At 41.9% G+C, this 16,107-nt stretch overlaps 3 protein-coding genes across 3 annotated transcripts; 1 reads left to right on the top strand and 2 right to left on the bottom strand.

Annotated features, from left to right (window-relative positions):
• Positions 1 to 207: 207 nt before the first annotated feature.
• ap5b1 (adaptor related protein complex 5 subunit beta 1) lies at positions 208 to 3,938 on the bottom strand. Its single transcript, XM_033966829.2, has 3 exons — positions 3,679 to 3,938; positions 2,735 to 3,529; positions 208 to 2,483 (listed from the first exon to the last, which is right to left on the bottom strand). Exons 1-3 carry the CDS (start codon positions 3,820 to 3,822, stop codon positions 594 to 596), a joined length of 2,829 nt encoding a protein of 942 aa, XP_033822720.1. The 5' UTR covers positions 3,823 to 3,938; the 3' UTR covers positions 208 to 593.
• A 238-nt stretch (positions 3,939 to 4,176) lies between these two features.
• On the top strand, positions 4,177 to 7,698 carry nuf2 (UF2 component of NDC80 kinetochore complex). Its single transcript, XM_033966836.2, has 13 exons — positions 4,177 to 4,417; positions 4,993 to 5,067; positions 5,144 to 5,220; positions 5,458 to 5,519; positions 5,607 to 5,704; positions 5,795 to 5,868; positions 6,036 to 6,129; positions 6,270 to 6,332; positions 6,445 to 6,582; positions 6,667 to 6,807; positions 6,914 to 7,089; positions 7,207 to 7,342; positions 7,425 to 7,698. Exons 1-13 carry the CDS (start codon positions 4,295 to 4,297, stop codon positions 7,530 to 7,532), a joined length of 1,365 nt encoding a protein of 454 aa, XP_033822727.1. The 5' UTR covers positions 4,177 to 4,294; the 3' UTR covers positions 7,533 to 7,698.
• A 66-nt stretch (positions 7,699 to 7,764) lies between these two features.
• Positions 7,765 to 15,743, bottom strand: cfap57 (cilia and flagella associated protein 57). Its single transcript, XM_055222007.1, has 21 exons — positions 15,587 to 15,743; positions 14,937 to 15,250; positions 14,470 to 14,729; positions 14,103 to 14,277; positions 13,848 to 14,000; positions 13,057 to 13,196; positions 12,622 to 12,787; positions 12,435 to 12,548; positions 12,148 to 12,360; positions 11,816 to 11,989; positions 10,780 to 10,941; positions 10,549 to 10,704; positions 10,328 to 10,421; positions 10,068 to 10,258; positions 9,757 to 9,930; positions 9,510 to 9,668; positions 9,089 to 9,232; positions 8,846 to 8,962; positions 8,560 to 8,694; positions 7,994 to 8,137; positions 7,765 to 7,923 (listed from the first exon to the last, which is right to left on the bottom strand). The coding sequence occupies exons 1-21, from the start codon at positions 15,741 to 15,743 to the stop codon at positions 7,765 to 7,767; spliced, it is 3,501 nt and encodes a 1,166-aa protein (XP_055077982.1).
• Positions 15,744 to 16,107: the final 364 nt, after the last annotated feature.

The raw sequence follows: 16,107 nt of genomic DNA on the forward strand, positions 1-16,107 counted from the left end.
CTTAAGGAATAAAAAACTGTTTTAAAATGACTTCTTGTTCTTATTCATAGTTTAGGCAGGTAAAGTAACATTACTACCAACGTGGTGCTGTGGGATTCAGTCTAAATATTACGCTGCAGTGTTGGCAACAAAATAAAATGGTTCTTTGATATTGTGTAAATCTCATTTCCTGTGCTGTGTGTTTTTCAAATAGTAACAGCTGGAACACAAAAATCACAAATACTGTTTATTGCAAATCCATAGACATCACATTTAGTTGGATTTTTCTTCATTTATCTCTATACAATAAACAAAAAAACAAACAATCCTCAGTAACTTTTGTTTCAACTTCTCATCATTATATTTCTGTTACTGAAATACCAAAAACATCTGTGTAAACGCACAAAAAATGATTTAAAAATACAGATAAAAATCAGGCACTGAAGTAAACCTAAGACACATCTTAATACTGACTACGCCCTTTTGCATTTGTTGTGTCACTTCATACATTTAATACCATAGAATTTAATATAGATTTTTTTACTCTTCTGAATATGATGCATTTAACGTGATATTTTGTTTAAATGCTCATTAAAAGAACCAGATGCTGGCTTTCATCTGGGGGACTGTTCTTGTGATGTTACTTCCTGTAAAAATGAATTGATGTGAGGCAGAAGATGCCAGTTGTCCGTTGCTATGTCAAAGTTCACAGCGTCCTCTTCACGTCTGATCTTCAACAGCACGTGAGACAACGGCGGCAAAAATACAAACACCCTGAGCTCTCCGTGAACACTATCATCCTCCACGAGGAACGCTTTGAAATGTTTGTCAACCAATATTTCCAGTTCTTCTTTTTCTAACTGGCAGCAAAACAGACTCTTGGCAGATTCCACCACATCCTCACATTCTGAGCAGATCTCCTGCCACAGAGCACTGAACACCTTAAGTTTGTCGAGTCGACCCCAAGCTGGTGGTACAGGCACCGGACAGAAGGTCTGCTGAAAGGAAACATGGATCTCTGGAAGTTCAGAATACCAAGTGAGTCCCTCTTGGGTGGTGAAAACGGCACTTGCGTGGAGAGTGGTGGGGTATGGCTGCCTTGGCTTTAACTTCAGTTTTACGATGGGAGGAGGCTTTTCTCTGAAGAGACAAGGCACACTGATGTCTCTTAACTCTTCATAATGGTCATCTGTTAGGCTCAAGTGCAGGTGAATACTGTAAAGGTGGTCAAACTGTGACACACTTTTCTCACTGTGAACCAGGTTGTAATTTATGGTCACTTCTGATGCAAAGTCAGGACTGTCAAACTGAGTTCTATACGCTGCCACTGCGTCTATGGAATCACATGGACTGTCCTTATCTTCTGAAAGCTGCCGTGGCTCAGTCAACTTGAGTTCTACAAGTTTTAAAACCTCTTTCTCTGTCCTATGAATGGTTAAAATGCTCGCCTGACCCTCGCTCTCTGCTACAATGTAAGACAATGTTCTCTTCTTAACGTGATCTCCCTCTGTGGCGGTGCCCCTCTCTAACACTCCAGCCAGCTTCTCTTTGGACAGGTTTGTGAGAAGTGTATAGTAGAGGCGACTGTGGTCTCGGATGTCTGTGTCTCTGTAGCTTTTGGCCATGTGCTGGAGGACATCAGCTAAAGTTACAAGCCAAGTGTCCAGGTCTGGATGTATTAGCAAACAGCGACAAACCGCTAATATGCTGTTGCCCAGGCGCCAGTTTCCGAGCAAAGATGAGGACGATGCTACGACAACAGCAGACAGGAAGTGGAGTGTGCTATGTTGTGGGATGTCCCTCTCCTCCGCAACACGAGCCATGATTTTAAGATGGCAGTTGAGTTCTTGAGATGTTAGATTTGTGAGTGGCACTTTAGTGATGGCAGTTTGAAGGCCCTGGAGTAATGCCACTGTCCAGCTCGAGTCTGGCAGTTTGTTTTGAGTTTCATTGGCCAAGTTGATAAGTTGAGAGGCCAAGTGGGTGTGATCGAGGTAGAGTTCACACAGATGTTTAATCAGCTGGCTTGAGTAGTTTTCTACATGACCAAAGTATGACAGAAAAAGGAAGGAGGCTCTGAAAAAAGTGGTAACTATTTCACGGTTGCCCCCATTTCCTACAATTCCAAGCAGAGTAACCAGGTGCTCGTACAAGTAGGTCAAACCCTTCCCTTCCTCATCTTCTCCCTCCTCGTCCAAATATACCATAGACAGCAGGTTGAATCGAGTCAGCATCGTCACGCTGTCATTAAATACCGTTGGCACTAATGCAGTTGCTAACTGTGGCGTTAAAAGCACCGGCAGCATCTCATCCCCACAGCCAATGGGACGATTCTCTGGAAAATGTAGGAGGCAGTCCATATAGAAGAGTTTTTCAAATGTGCTGAGCAATGGATGCTGGGAAAGGACAACCAGGCGTTTTAGGAGGAATGCTTCATCTTCGGCGCTAAACAGGCTGTCTGTGAAGGCACTCTTCATCAGAAGAGTTACGTGAAGGAGGGAAACCTAAAATAATCATAAATGTCATGTAAACAAATAATAGGGATAAACAAAGGTCACAGTCTCAATAGTCACAACAATAGATCACTGAAGATAGTCACTGATTTAATCTTCTCTCAATATACGAGTCTAAACTGAGTGTAGAAAACACAGAAAAATAAGTAATCACATTACTGCCTGCAGTACTTAAGTTAGGACTGACTGTCTGTTGTCACCATATTATAAATTATCTTAATAAAGATTTAAGTAGAACAAACCTCAGTGGTGCCTAACAGCCGCAGCAGCTGCGCTCTGAATACGGTTGGTGGGATCCCTGGAACCATAGTGACCAGCTCGATAAGTTTGTGGAGCAGAGCTGCCTGAGCCAGAGGAGTGAGCAGGTAAGAGTCCTCAAGCAGAGAAGACAGAATCAAACGCAGCTCTTTACAGTCAGGCCCAGTGTGAATGACGGGCGCCACGCCCATAGGACCCAGGACCAGAGATGACAGAGCACCAAAGTCTTTACTGTTCATCAGATCTGTGTCTTGTGTAACTTCACATGCTACAGAGGTATCACCCTCTAGAAGAGCTTTCAAATGATCTGGTCCAGTCCCAGTGCACTGTGCTAGCTGATACACACTATTTCTCATCACCTGAGTGTACAGCTCACAGTAGGCCTGGTGCAGCCTGGAGTTTTCTCTTTGTCGTAGTGCTCCGAGAAGCTCTAAATGCTGAGACAAAAGGCCAGGGCAGCAGGCCTCTAGCTCCCTCAGGCAGTCACAAGCAGTGGCCCGCAGCGATCGGGACACAGTGTCTGAGTGGAGCTCACTGGTGTCTTGGACAATCAGAAAAAGCAACTCAAGGAAGTCCTGAGTGGCACTGGAGCGGCGGCTGACACAGTCTGTGCACACCAGCACTGAGGATATGGCCAGGAGCAGGTGACAGCGCAGAGGGAGAACCTTTGGAGAGCACTGGGAATACACAGACATGAGCTCCAGGGCTGTCTCCTCACCCACAGAGTGTGAGGGACACAGCACCAGAGGCTGCTCACAGAAAGGACTCAGGAGGAGAACCTGCAGGATAAAACAGAGAGAATCCATGAGCATTTATAATCATACTGTAAACTAATCTCTTAAAATGTGTTAAAACAAAAGACTGTGGCATAATCAGTTCTATATAGGTGTATGTTCATGTTGTTTTTGTTGTGTCCTGTGCTCTTTACCTTCACATTAGCAGAGGCTCTGTCCTCTCGCAGCTCCCGCAGAAGTTCACTCAGGACGGTCTCGGCCGTGGTCCCTGTCGCTGAGAGGAAATGGACCGGGCTGCGGCAGAAAAAGCCAATCTTCTCAACCCACTGCTCGGTCATGACTGTTTTTGTCTTGTTACCTTCTCATATCCAAGTGACTCAAACGCAAAAACTCATCAAACGATTTTCGATTTCTCTGTCACTTCCGTGTTGTGTCACGTGCATGTCAGGTGACTGGGGCAAACTATCGCCCTCTAGTGTAAACAAGTGAACATTTTGAAAATACATTGTTAGTTTTTCTTTTTTTAATTGTGATGTGTTCAGTAAATAATGCAGAGATGTCTAAATCTTATAGATGTTGGTTTTAATATGATTTGACAGAGATATGTATTAAATTAGTCGATGTGACCTTTTGTGCAGCAGGGGGCAGTAGTGTGTAATATTTTTTAAATCTGTAGAACTGAGGAAGAAATCGACCAATCAGATATCGCGTAGCGGATGAAACAGGAAGTAAATTTAGGGCGCCACTTTTGAGTCTGTTGTTGACAAAGTCGTGTATTTATGTACACAAAGTACTCTGTGTATCGCAGACATGGCTGAGAATACTTTCCCCGTGTACACTGTGGATGCTATAGTTAATTTCTATCGAACAGAAGTTTTGACCGGACAAGAGGCGAAGCAGTTAACCAAGAGTGATCTAATCCCTTCTCCAAAGGTGAGGCTCCCCACAACAAAACAGACTTTATACAGAGACAAAGGTGATTTTTTTGTTGTTGTTTTTTTTTGTTTTACCGAAAAAGCTGTTATTTACTAAATCTGTCGTTCACGTGTGCGTGTGATGAAGTATAGTTTAATATAGTTCAATACGCAAGAATACTAAGATCCATATTGTGGTTTTCAGTCCTCTTTAAGTCTGTATGTAGAAAAATGCCTGCTCCTTCAAAGTGATACTAATCTAAGCAGTTTTAAAGGTATCTATCCACAGGTGTTTCTTAGTATCTAACCAGCAAAACTGAAAACACTCCACTGCCGCTGCTTTAAATCAGTTGTTCTCAACCTGGTTCCCAAAAATTCTCAGGGTTCTTAGAGGGTTTCTTGGGGTTCTTCACAGAAAAGAGATCCAAACTAGACTGAATTTTAAAGGAATAGCATACACATTATCAAGAGTTGGTTAATTGCTTCTGTTAAATATTTTTTCACTACTGATCTATAACTTCTTCATTAACCAGAAAAATAAACATATTATACCATAGCTTCTTGGGAACCACAATTTAATATTTTCTCTTTCAGCCTGAGGCAGTTCAGACATTATACATGAGAGTGCTGCACTTTCTGTATCGTTTTAGACCTGAATGTCACTCCATGGTAAGCCATATCTTTTAAATTAGTTTAAATAATTTTCTTGTTCTCTTACTCACTGCATTGTTTACTGTTTGAACAGCTGCCACTCCTGGAGAACATCCAGTATCCTCAGTATCATGAAGGAGCCAGCTCCATTGTGAGCGTATACATTTGCATGTAAGCTGTCTTATTTTTGCTTGTTGGAATATACATTCATCACAAAGAGGTTTTATTACATAGACTGAGTACACAAACTACAGCAGGGTTCAATAAGTTGTGGGCAGAAATCCTTGCTATGATGAACCCAACATCTTCCTTTCAATAAGTCTTGTCAGTTTGATTTCACAAGATATTTGATTGTGAAATGATATATTCGTCATCAACAAATTTAATCAATTCTTTGCACTCGTGTAGGCGCCAGTTTCTGCCCAGCTGCCTGTTTTTTGATTTCTCACTGAATGACCTTCTAGCTCCTAGTGAGTATACCATTTATGTGAGGGTATGTAAACATTTAGCTTGAAGTGGGCTTGAAATAAATGAGTGCATTTTATTTTACCTTGCAGAAAAACAAAAAACGCTGATAATTCTGAGTGCTATCATGAACTTCCTTCACTTCAGAAATCAGAGGATGAAGGTCGTCTTGGAGAAACAAGCCAAATTCGTATGTTATACACATGGCTGACACATGGTTAATTCATGAACATTCATGGCATTCTATTTTCTGAATGAGTATTATATTTTGTATAACTAGAAGGCAGACGTGGACAGGCTCCAGAGCTATGTCCGTTTCAATAAAGAAGCTGAGAAGAAGATTGAGATCCTGACGTAAGTGTGTGCTGTGTCCCAGTAAAGTACCTGTGGTCAGATGGTGTGGGCCATTTGTTATGGATATAATACTTTTTCTGATAAAAGTGAAAGGACGTCATGTCATTAAGTTGGTGTAAACTGACCTTGTGTTGACTAACGTTGTGTTTCTTATTCTAATTCTTCAGGACCATCCCCCCGGAGCAGCAGGCTGAGGCAGACGAACTCGCTTCTGCTCTTTCTGAACTACAGGCCACCACAGTTCATGAGTACCAGGAAGTGGTAAGTTATACACAGCTTTTACATTTTACTGTATTTACAGTTTTGCACTTGCATTGTTTTGACAGTGACTTGTGTTAATGGGTTTTCTTTTAGGAGAAAAAAATAGTTACTAGAATTTAAATAACTTTCTACTCTCACAGAACATGAAAAATGAAAACATTGCTGAGTGGAAAACCAAAATCGCAGAGAAAACTCAGAAACTGGTATGTGTTTTAACAATACCATTATATCACCATTCAACACCAGCAAACATATATTTGAAGTATTTTTGTGAGTATTTAAAATGGAATACTGCCTGTTTTATGATTTTAACAGACCCAAGTCAAGGTGGAAGTCACAAACTTGAAGGAGGACATTAGCAAACTCAAGTCTCAGATTGTCGAGTCTCCTGAGGAACTTAAGAGCCAAATGGAGAAGATGAGGGACAATGTCAAGAACATCAAAATGTCCATTGTAAGCTTTTTGGACTTTGGTTTGAAGACATTTGTGGCATTCATTTGGTTCTTCTCACTGCAGTTGTGATATGATGCTCTGTAGGAACAAGCAGACGAGTGTGTGGTGGAGCTGCAGAGCATGGTGCAGGCTGTGGGCTTCACTGAAGCTGAGACTCAGCAGACGTACGGGCTGCTGCTGGAGCTGGAGGACAGCATAAACAACACCAAGCACATGCAGGAGGAGGTACCTGGTCCACTCTTCCCATCTTATATCCTTAAACTGTGATTTTTAGGTGTCTTGATTATAACTGCTTCAGAAATGCCAAACTAAGAGCTGTTATGGTGTGTAGAACCAAGAGCTGACGGCGCAGTATGAGAAGAAGCTGAAGGAACTGAAGAGCCTGTGTCTGGAGGAGGGTCAGCTGAAGCGAGCGATGGGCATGAAGCAGGACAAGGAGTCAAAGCAGAACATCCGCAAGCAGAAACAAAGGGAGATGAAGGAGCAGCATGTCCAGGATATGTTGGGGTATATATTCTATACATCATTTGCAAATATTTAAACTTGATTGTCAGTATCCTTTTTCTAACACATTATTTTGTAAGTGAATATTATACATGCATCTAAAACTGTGTGATCTTCCAGGCAGTGCAACCAAATCCACCAGAAGCGTGAAGAGGTGGCCGACAAAATCCAGGAGCTCACCAATGAGACCCAGCACCTGAAGGCCAAAATCCAGAGTCTGAGAGATGTGTGCAGCAAAGAGACGATGAAAGCTCAGGTCTGGTTGAGAAATAAACTTATAACCATCTGTAGATTAAGCACTTTTTAATCTTTATTCACACTTTGTTCTTTTTGTCTAGGCTCTTTTTGACACGCTCTCTACTTCGATGGATAAGCTGCACCGACAAATCGATATGAATATTGTTGACCTGAACCAAGACCTCTCCATAATGTCTGCTAATTTTTAAGTTGATTTCACTATATCCTTGTGTGCGTCCTGTTATATTTACTAATGCTCTCTGTAACTAGAACATTTATATTGTTGTGTGTACTGTCCTGTATAAATTGCTTTTACTTCTAATCATTTATGAATTATTTCTGTAAATCTTCAAAACATAAAACAAATTGCATTTCAACAAAGACATTTCCCTTATAAGTATCCTTTTTTTCTATGGTAACTCCTAAAGATTTGATGTGAATCTAAACATTTAGAACAGGATCTCCACAGGGTGTTTTCTCTGTGGGTCCTGAACTCGGACGTGATCGGCTGGACTTCTTGCCTGTTGTTTTACCCCTTGACTTCAACGTGATCAGCTCTTTTCGTAATTCATTGATTTCACCGATCAAGGACACGTTCTCCTGTAGATTAGATAAATGATGAGTTGCATTTAACATTTGATCAAACGTTTCTAAGTGAAAATAGTTTTACTTTCATAAGTTTTGTGTAGGTCTTCTCATGCTCTTCAGCTGTTTTGGCCAGTCTTAGTTTTAGACTTGCCACAGTCCTCTCCAGGTGACGTTGATGAAGCCCGAACACCTGCTGGATCTCCTCCTCAAAACTGCTCTTGTCCACCTTAAGAACAGCGCAACACTAATAAGTAATAATGTCTCAAAACAGACTATGCAGTTCAGTGTAGTTCATGTCTGTTTTCAGCTAGAAGAACGCCAATGAGACGTCCTGGTCAAATAAGAGGCAGGTCATTCAAAATGTGTTATCAACATTAAATCAACATTGAATCCTCAGCAAAATAGACTAACAGAATTTTGACATTTACTACAACTGTATTTGTATAGTGTACAATAATTATCCGACGTAATAAATATCTAATTATGTTCCATGTTTCACAATCGTCTGTAAAACATGGAGAGATGTAAAGGATAAGGAAAAAGTTTATTTTACTAACAAAGAAAAACAAGAAATTCCTCATGAACCATCATTAAAAGTTGCATAAAAGTGCACTCAGATACTGCACTTGAGTGTATTTAGTGTCTCACCGTGTCACTCGGCTGCACATATCGACTGTAGATCATTTGAACACAGTCCTTTAGTTTTTTTGGCTCCTGGATAAAACCAGCACAGACGTGGAGCTCAGACTTCAGTCGCTGCAGATGAGTCTCTAAATCCTTCATCTGTGTCACAAAAAAAGGAAAAAAAATTGTTCTTAATGATGTTACTGCACTTTTTGGTATAACAATACACCAAAATAAGTGAGCTGTCTGATGTTGTTAGATGGTTAATGTTACATCCACCATCCACCTTAAATGTGCTCATGTTACTGACCTTCTGCATTTCTTTGTGCATCTCTTTGTCTTTGGTCCTGAGCCTGAGCCTCAGTTGAGAAGTTGTGAGCTTCAGATGTGCGTTCAGTTTACCAATCTGCTGCAGCTCATCCTCCAACTGATAAACAAGAGAAAAAACAAGTACAATAGAAACAAAAATATATAACAACCATGTCAATAACTTTATTTTAAACTTTTTTTTATTCTTGTCATCAACACCCTGTTTTTGCCTGAGCAGACTAACCTTTTGTATCTTCTCTTTCTGTGCTTGTATCTCCTCTTGTTGAGGCCCAGTCTGATTCTCCAGCTCATTTATGCGAAACTCAAGCACAAACTTAAGTTTCTCCAGGTCCTGGTTCTTCTTCTTCAAAGTGGATATAGTATTATCCTGGACATGGATGAACATTTTTTATTTAAAACAAGTTGTGACATTTGTGAAAATCAGAAACATATGTTAATATTGTAAAATATAATTTGTTTGAGTAGGGTACTACATAAATGTTTGCATGATCATTAGGATGTCCTTGTCTTAGAAACCTTTAGATTTTGTATTACAGAAAATGCCACAATCTAGATCTTATTGATACAGTATTTAATAACAGGTCTTTTACATATTTTCAGTTTTTCATTGTTAACCACATTCATAGAGGCTGAGTCTGCTTTACCTTGTTCTGATTGGTCTTCTCTAGCCCAGAGATTTTCCTCTTGAGGTCGCTGATGTCGCCCTCTTGGGAGCGCACGAGGCCTTGTAGATCCTGCCGCTCCTGTTTCAGTGCATTGATGTCGTTGTTGCGGTCGTCTATTTGCCTCTGCAGGCTGTAGAACTGCTCTCACACGACCATCAGACGCAAAACAGACACAAACAATTCACCAGACTGAACCACTATCAAATCTTAGATGAGTTTGGCTCACCTTTTGCGTCAGGATGCCAGTTTCCCCTTTCAAATTCTTGTTGGCCTCCTTCTCTGTGTGCAGTTTCTTCTCATACTGGATTTGCATTTCATGGACCGTTTTCTCTTCATCTTCCTCAATTTGTTTTATCATTTCCTTGTAGTCTTCTATCTGCTCTTTTGCTTGCTCCTCCGTCTGTAAAAGTTGGCGTTGAGTTAAATAGACTTCTCGTGTCACTGTAGTCCACATATTTATTCTCCTCTCTATGCTAAGGCTGAATACTTCTTTAAATCATTTGCTACTTGATGTTGGGACTCCCTGATGACCTGTACCTGTGCCAGTAGGTCGCTCCTCTCCTGTAGCTGTGCCTCATATCGCCGCCTCTGCTCCTCCAGACTCTGACAGTTCCTCTCCGCTGCTTCCTTCAGCTTCAGCTCATAGTCCTGCGTCATCCTCTCAAACTCACGCTGTAGGTCCATGAAGCGCTCGTGCTCCACTATGAGCTTTTCACTGTAGGACACCTCTGTTAGAAAGAGAGGACAGTTGGTATAAATGCATTGAAATACACATTCATATTAATATCCATAGTTACCTAAGTCTTTAACTTCTTTTGAATGTTTCTCCAGAGCTTCAGCAGAGTTCCCCAGATACTCAAGCTCCTGTTTTTCCATCTCAGACTTCAAAACCTGCAAGGAAAGCAGACTTTGTCAAGCATAATGCATCTTCAAATTATTCAAATCATTCATTTAAAATCTATATTAAGGCTTTAAAAACATTCAGTAGAATAATCAAGTGGGTAATTATGTCAAAAACCTGTTGTGTTTCCTGCAGAGACTGAATTTGTTGGGTAAATCCTTCGGTGAGTTCTTTAATTTTCTCATTGTAGTTGATGTCTTTAAGGCGCAGCTGATACTCATTTTCCATTTGCATCTCCTCCAGTCTCATCTTCAACTCGAGCATCGTCTGATTCTAAAACACGCACATACATTAGTAGGTTAAATTTACACGACTGCTGGAGGTTTGTTGGCTTAAAACCTGACGCACCTTCTCCTCCAGGTCGGACTTGGTAACGAGGACCTCCTCCGTGTGGATAATCTGCCTGTTCGTCTTCAGTCTGCGACCTTCTTTGTCAATGATCTTTGAGATTAACATGCAGCCGTCTTCAGATACAGTCACAAGAAACTGCTCGTCCAGAGTGATTAGCATCTAAAACAGAGCGTAGCATTTGTACAGGAGCCAGAACAGTCTGAATCTTATAGTTAAATGGTTAGTGCTGGATAGTTGCACCAGGATCAAAAGATGCAGACTCGGGATTTAAAAATTGAACAGTTTATTACAAGGAAAATTGCAAAAGCTGGTTATAGGGAGCTGGACGTAAGGAGCTGGACGTAAGGAGCTGGACGTAAGGAGCTGGACGTAAGGAGCTGGACGTAGGGAACTGGACCTACGGAGCTGGATGCAGGGAGCTGGACGTAAGGAGCAGGACGTAAGGAGCTGGACGTAAGGAGCTGGACGTAGGGAGTTGGTCAGAAAGAGCTGGACGTAGGAAGCTGGCTGTAGGGAGCTGGCTGTAAGGAGCTGGACGTAGGGAGCTGGACGTAAGGAGCTGGACGTAGGGAGCTGGACGTAGGGAGCTGGACGTAGGGAGCTGGCTGTAGGGAGCTGGACGTAAGGAGCTGGACGTAGGGAGCTGGCTGTAGGGAGCTGGATGTAAGGAGCTGGATGTAAGGAGCTGGACGCAGGGAGCTGGACGCAGGGAGCTGGACGCAGGGAGCTGGACGTAGGGAGCTGGGTTAGAGGCTGAAGTGACTGGTGGGTCTAAACAAACAGGATCACAGATGGATAAACTGGGGGATAACTTGATGATCTGGCAGCGTGTGTAGAAACGAGCAGGGTCTTTGTACTCCAGAGGTCGTAGCTTCATTGTTGATCAGCTGCAGTTGAGTTGAACTCCATTTTCCTAAACCATAACCCGTTTAACTGTTCCTAAACTTCATAAATTCAAATGACCAACCATGACAGATCATCCCTGTGGAGCAAACGTTCTAGCACTAACCTTTTTTTTTATATCCAGACATACCTTGGTGACAGAAGCACTATGAGCCTGGTACATGACCCACTCTTTCTGCGTTGGTAGTGGGTACTTAACAGCTCTAATGGCCCCACTACTGGTCCCTGTGAAGACCACTCTGCCAGTGCGGGACACTGCGACCGCACAGTGGGCCACCTCATCTGCAGGGACCTCCCTCAGGACCTGTTAAAATGCAGAGATGATGTCAATTTTGGTGTGTTTTCTGATCACAATATTTATAATTTCTTACTAAAAAGGGGATATATACTAATAATAACCGTGTTTGTTATCGCATCACCATGTTATTTCTAAAACGCTGTAGGTTTTATGTACACACAAACCTGACAGTCTTGGATCTCCTTTAACGTGTGATCTGTTCCGACGGCTATAATAGTTTTAAAATCAGAGGAGAGACTCATATCTGTGTAGCTGCATGTTTTGATCACACTCTCTGACTCCCTTTTGCCAGTTTGTGTGTTCCACTCGTACACAGCCCCATCCATCCCGCAGGACACCAGGCGCCTGTCGTCTGGACCCCACTCAATCCCTCGCACCTGCGCAAACACACAAATAAATCAACACAATGCACGTCTTATTCTTACTCAAGTCACTTAAAGCAACTTCTTACCTTCCCATTGTGGCCCTTCAGGTTGATGATGTTCTCAAAAGATGTGACAGAATAAATCGAGATGACGTTTCCACCGACGGCGGCAAACATGTGTCCTCCGTGGCTAAAAGCGCACTACAGTGAAAGGACAAATGAAAGTGCGTTCATACATAAACAGACAGTCGATCTGCATGTTTAGACGACTCACCTCTCTGCAGCCTCTCACAGCAAACTCTTTAACTGTCCGAATATCGTCGACAAGAAGGTTCATGAGTCTGAGCCTGTCTGAAAAGCCCACAAGAATAAAATGTCCTGTGGGGTGAAGAGACACACTGTAGGCCTCCTCCTGGAACTCCTTGTACAGTTCAAGTGACCTAAAACAGATTTATAGAGGGAAATTACTGGATTTTTAGCTACTTACATCAAAATAATCAGCTTTAAAATGGTCTAGTATGCTTTTATTTGGATAGGGACAGTGCACAATGACCTTAAAAAAACAGGAAAGTAAATGTTTGGTGCTGAGTTATAGCAAAAATACTAGTTCCCACCGGTCGTCCCTGGACAGGCTGATGTTAAATAAGAGTAACAGTTTGGTGTAGGCGCATGAAACACCTGAAATGAAAAAGATTAAACATCCACTTACTTGTTTTCATAGTCCCAAATACGCACAGAACGGTCCAGGGAGCACGTGGCAACTATCGGCTTTCGTAGACAAGTGGACAAACCGGTGATGGGTTTGGAGTGAAAAGGCTGCGTCAGGAACTCAAAATGTACCTGTCCTTCCTGTAAGACACAGTTCGTGCACATCAGAAAACATTCTAAGTGACATTGTAAGGTATTTTCTAGCAGTGCAGCTCTACATGAAACTAGCATCTTGATTTACAGTTGCTAAGGTAAATAACACGAGCCACGAGGGGGGGGGCAGAGCTACGGGACGCGTGGGAACTTATGAGGATGTGCAGACCAGCGTGGGGCTTATGAAGACGCCACGTGGATTAGAAGAAGGACCCTCCTCACTCTCACACACACACACACATTGGGGGATCCTATAAAAGCTGCCACATGCACATCTCAGGACTCTTTTTCTGTCTTTTCTGGAGAGTCCGTTGCTTCTTTGTTCACTTTACCTGTGTGGAACTCATTAAACATTTCTGACTTTTAGGTTTCAGACTCTTGATCCTCTTTGACGCTTACAGAAATGAAAAGTATTTTATAATGACGACGTGAATGATCATCTTGGACTGATGCTTTGTTCATTCTTTTTAAATTGTGTTCATTATTAACCACAATAATGATCTAAAACTGCAAAAAGGATGATATATGTTTGCATTTTTGTCATAATTACAGCTACGTACAGGGCTGTAGGTGGAGACGGGGACAGTGCAGAGTTACTCACAAATGCACATATAGTCAAAAGAGTTGAACTGTTTTCACCTTGTTCTTGTGAGAGGAGGACAGAGACACACTGTAGAGCTGTCCTCTGTCTGTGCTGATGACCATCGTTTCCTCTGCAGGACTCACGCACAAGCTGTGGATCTCCTGGGACTCCGCCGGGACGAGCTCAGCGCCCAAAGTGTCAGAAACAATCTAAAACATCAGAAGAAATTATTATAATTGACAAAAAAAACACAAGTGAAATTGGGGAACAGTCAGTAATAATAATAAAACGTTGGTTGACATCAGTATTACCAGTATGTCCTGTCTCTTTCGGTATCCGTCGTCTTTAGTTCTCTCAAACAGGCTTACGGTGCCCGGTCCTGCAGAACAAGCGAAGCCTTTGGATAGAGGTGTAAGAGCCGTGACCCTGAGCTGTGAGGAGCGCTCGTCCACGTCAGCCTCTTTCATCCTCTTCATCTCCACAGGTCTGTAGAGAGTTTAAGCAGAGATGACAAAAACAAGCTTTTACAAAATGCACTGGATGATATTTGAACACTAAATAAATAATATCTCGTGTTGAACTGGTAATTGCTATGACAACAGTGGTACATTTTACTCTGAGACCCATGGACAGTTGAATATCGTTCTAAAAACATCACATCTTTAATACACATCTCACCGATCAACTCTCTCTTGGCCGGCTGCATTGCTAAGATTTATTTCTTTTCTCAATTCTCCAGATTCAAAGATCAGGAGTCGGCCAGAGTCTGTCCCGGCCACGACGCGTTCCTGAGTCAACCAGGCATGGCACAGGAAGTTAACAGACTCCACTTTAGGAAAACTGGTCTGTTTTAGGGATCCCTCTGCATAACGGAACAGTTTGAGCACCCCACTGCCGCTGACACACACCTGTGTGTTATTGAATGGATTGAAGCTAACCTGTCGTGAAAAGAACAAAAACACAGGTCAATAATCCAAGACTCAGGGTCGGTGCAGTTCAAAATCCTCATGTAAACTTATGTGCTTAGCTGCTGGTTTTAAAGTTTCCATATTTCACACTGTACAAATCTTCACAATATGAACAAACCTTAAACATACATATTTTCAGCAGTTTCTCTTTTCATCTGTTGTTATTGATGATCTTACCCTGGTGACTGGATTGTTTGAACTTCCTGTTGTCACAGTCGACAGAACTTTCTGTTTTTCCCAGAGCCAAAGGATGAGCACCCACTCAGGTCCTGTGGTCTGACCAATCAGGTACTTGTTGTCGGGGGAAAAGTCTATGCATATGAACTCCAGGACTGGGACGTCCCCAGGAGTCAGGACCTTTCTCTTCCTGCCCTGCTCGTGCTGCAGGTCAAACACTGTGATGGTCGCTCTCTCTCCGCTCTCTGATGCTGCCAGGTATCGGCGGTTGGCGCTGATGGTCAGAGCTCTGAGGCCTGGACTTCTGTCTGAGACTGTGGTCAACATGGAATATGATATAATATTATAATGTGAACCATCTCTATGTCCTCACGCCATTCTGCAGCCTTTAGTTTACTTATTTGCTATATACATATATATTTATATCACAATTATATTATATTATATTATATTATATTATATTATATTATATTATATTATATTATATTATATTGTATTATATTATAAAGATTTGTAGTCCTTCTTGTGTTGTGTAGTGATACAGCAGTAGGACACAGTAGGACACAGTAGGACACAGTAGGACACAGTAGGACACAGTGGGACACAGTGGTACACAGTAGGACACAGTAGGACACAGTAGGACACAGTACCTGGGATAAACCTCTGACTGTCCTGGGCTGAGTTGTAGGTCACACAGTTGTTTCCACAGGGAAACACCACAGTCTCTTCATCACAGAAACTCACGTTGTTTGTCACATTTGTCCTGAGACCGAAGATAAAATGAGGCTGAGCCACAACAGCCGCCATTTACACACGAGGACACGTTTAAAGTACAAATCCAACACAGGGAATAATGTGACAGAAAAGAATCCAACACCGCCGGACTTCAAAGACTCGCGTCTGGTCACTAAGCAACGCGCGCGTGCACGAGACTCTCGTCACGTTTATCGCGATGGTAAAAGAAAAGTAAGTTTGGTGCGTGTTGTGCACGAATGGACCATCATGTAAAGCTTACACACACACACACACTATATATATATATATATATATATATATATATATATATATATATATATATATATATATATATATATATATATATATATATATATATATATATATATATATATATATATATATATATATATGTGTGTGGGGGTGTGTGGGGGGG

This window comes from Periophthalmus magnuspinnatus, chromosome 5 (assembly GCF_009829125.3).
Source record: "Periophthalmus magnuspinnatus isolate fPerMag1 chromosome 5, fPerMag1.2.pri, whole genome shotgun sequence".
Taxonomy (NCBI): domain Eukaryota; kingdom Metazoa; phylum Chordata; class Actinopteri; order Gobiiformes; family Gobiidae; genus Periophthalmus; species Periophthalmus magnuspinnatus.

Excerpts from the sequence above, each read along its gene's own strand:
- ap5b1 (XM_033966829.2), bottom strand. The coding sequence starts at position 3,822 with ATGACCGAGCAGTGGGTTGAGAAGATTGGCTTTTTCTGCCGCAGCCCG. Across the intron at positions 3,530-3,678 it reads GAGCCTCTGCTAATGTGAAG|GTTCTCCTCCTGAGTCCTTT; the intron begins GTAAAGAGCACA and ends TTTATCCTGCAG. Across the intron at positions 2,484-2,734 it reads GGCTGTTAGGCACCACTGAG|GTTTCCCTCCTTCACGTAAC; the intron begins GTTTGTTCTACT and ends TGATTATTTTAG.
- nuf2 (XM_033966836.2), top strand. The coding sequence starts at position 4,295 with ATGGCTGAGAATACTTTCCCCGTGTACACTGTGGATGCTATAGTTAAT. Across the intron at positions 6,808-6,913 it reads CCAAGCACATGCAGGAGGAG|AACCAAGAGCTGACGGCGCA; the intron begins GTACCTGGTCCA and ends TATGGTGTGTAG. Across the intron at positions 7,090-7,206 it reads CATGTCCAGGATATGTTGGG|GCAGTGCAACCAAATCCACC; the intron begins GTATATATTCTA and ends GTGATCTTCCAG.
- cfap57 (XM_055222007.1), bottom strand. The coding sequence starts at position 15,743 with ATGGCGGCTGTTGTGGCTCAGCCTCATTTTATCTTCGGTCTCAGGACA. Across the intron at positions 14,001-14,102 it reads GAAAGAGACAGGACATACTG|ATTGTTTCTGACACTTTGGG; the intron begins GTAATACTGATG and ends CTGATGTTTTAG. Across the intron at positions 10,259-10,327 it reads AAAAGAAGTTAAAGACTTAG|AGGTGTCCTACAGTGAAAAG; the intron begins GTAACTATGGAT and ends TCTTTCTAACAG.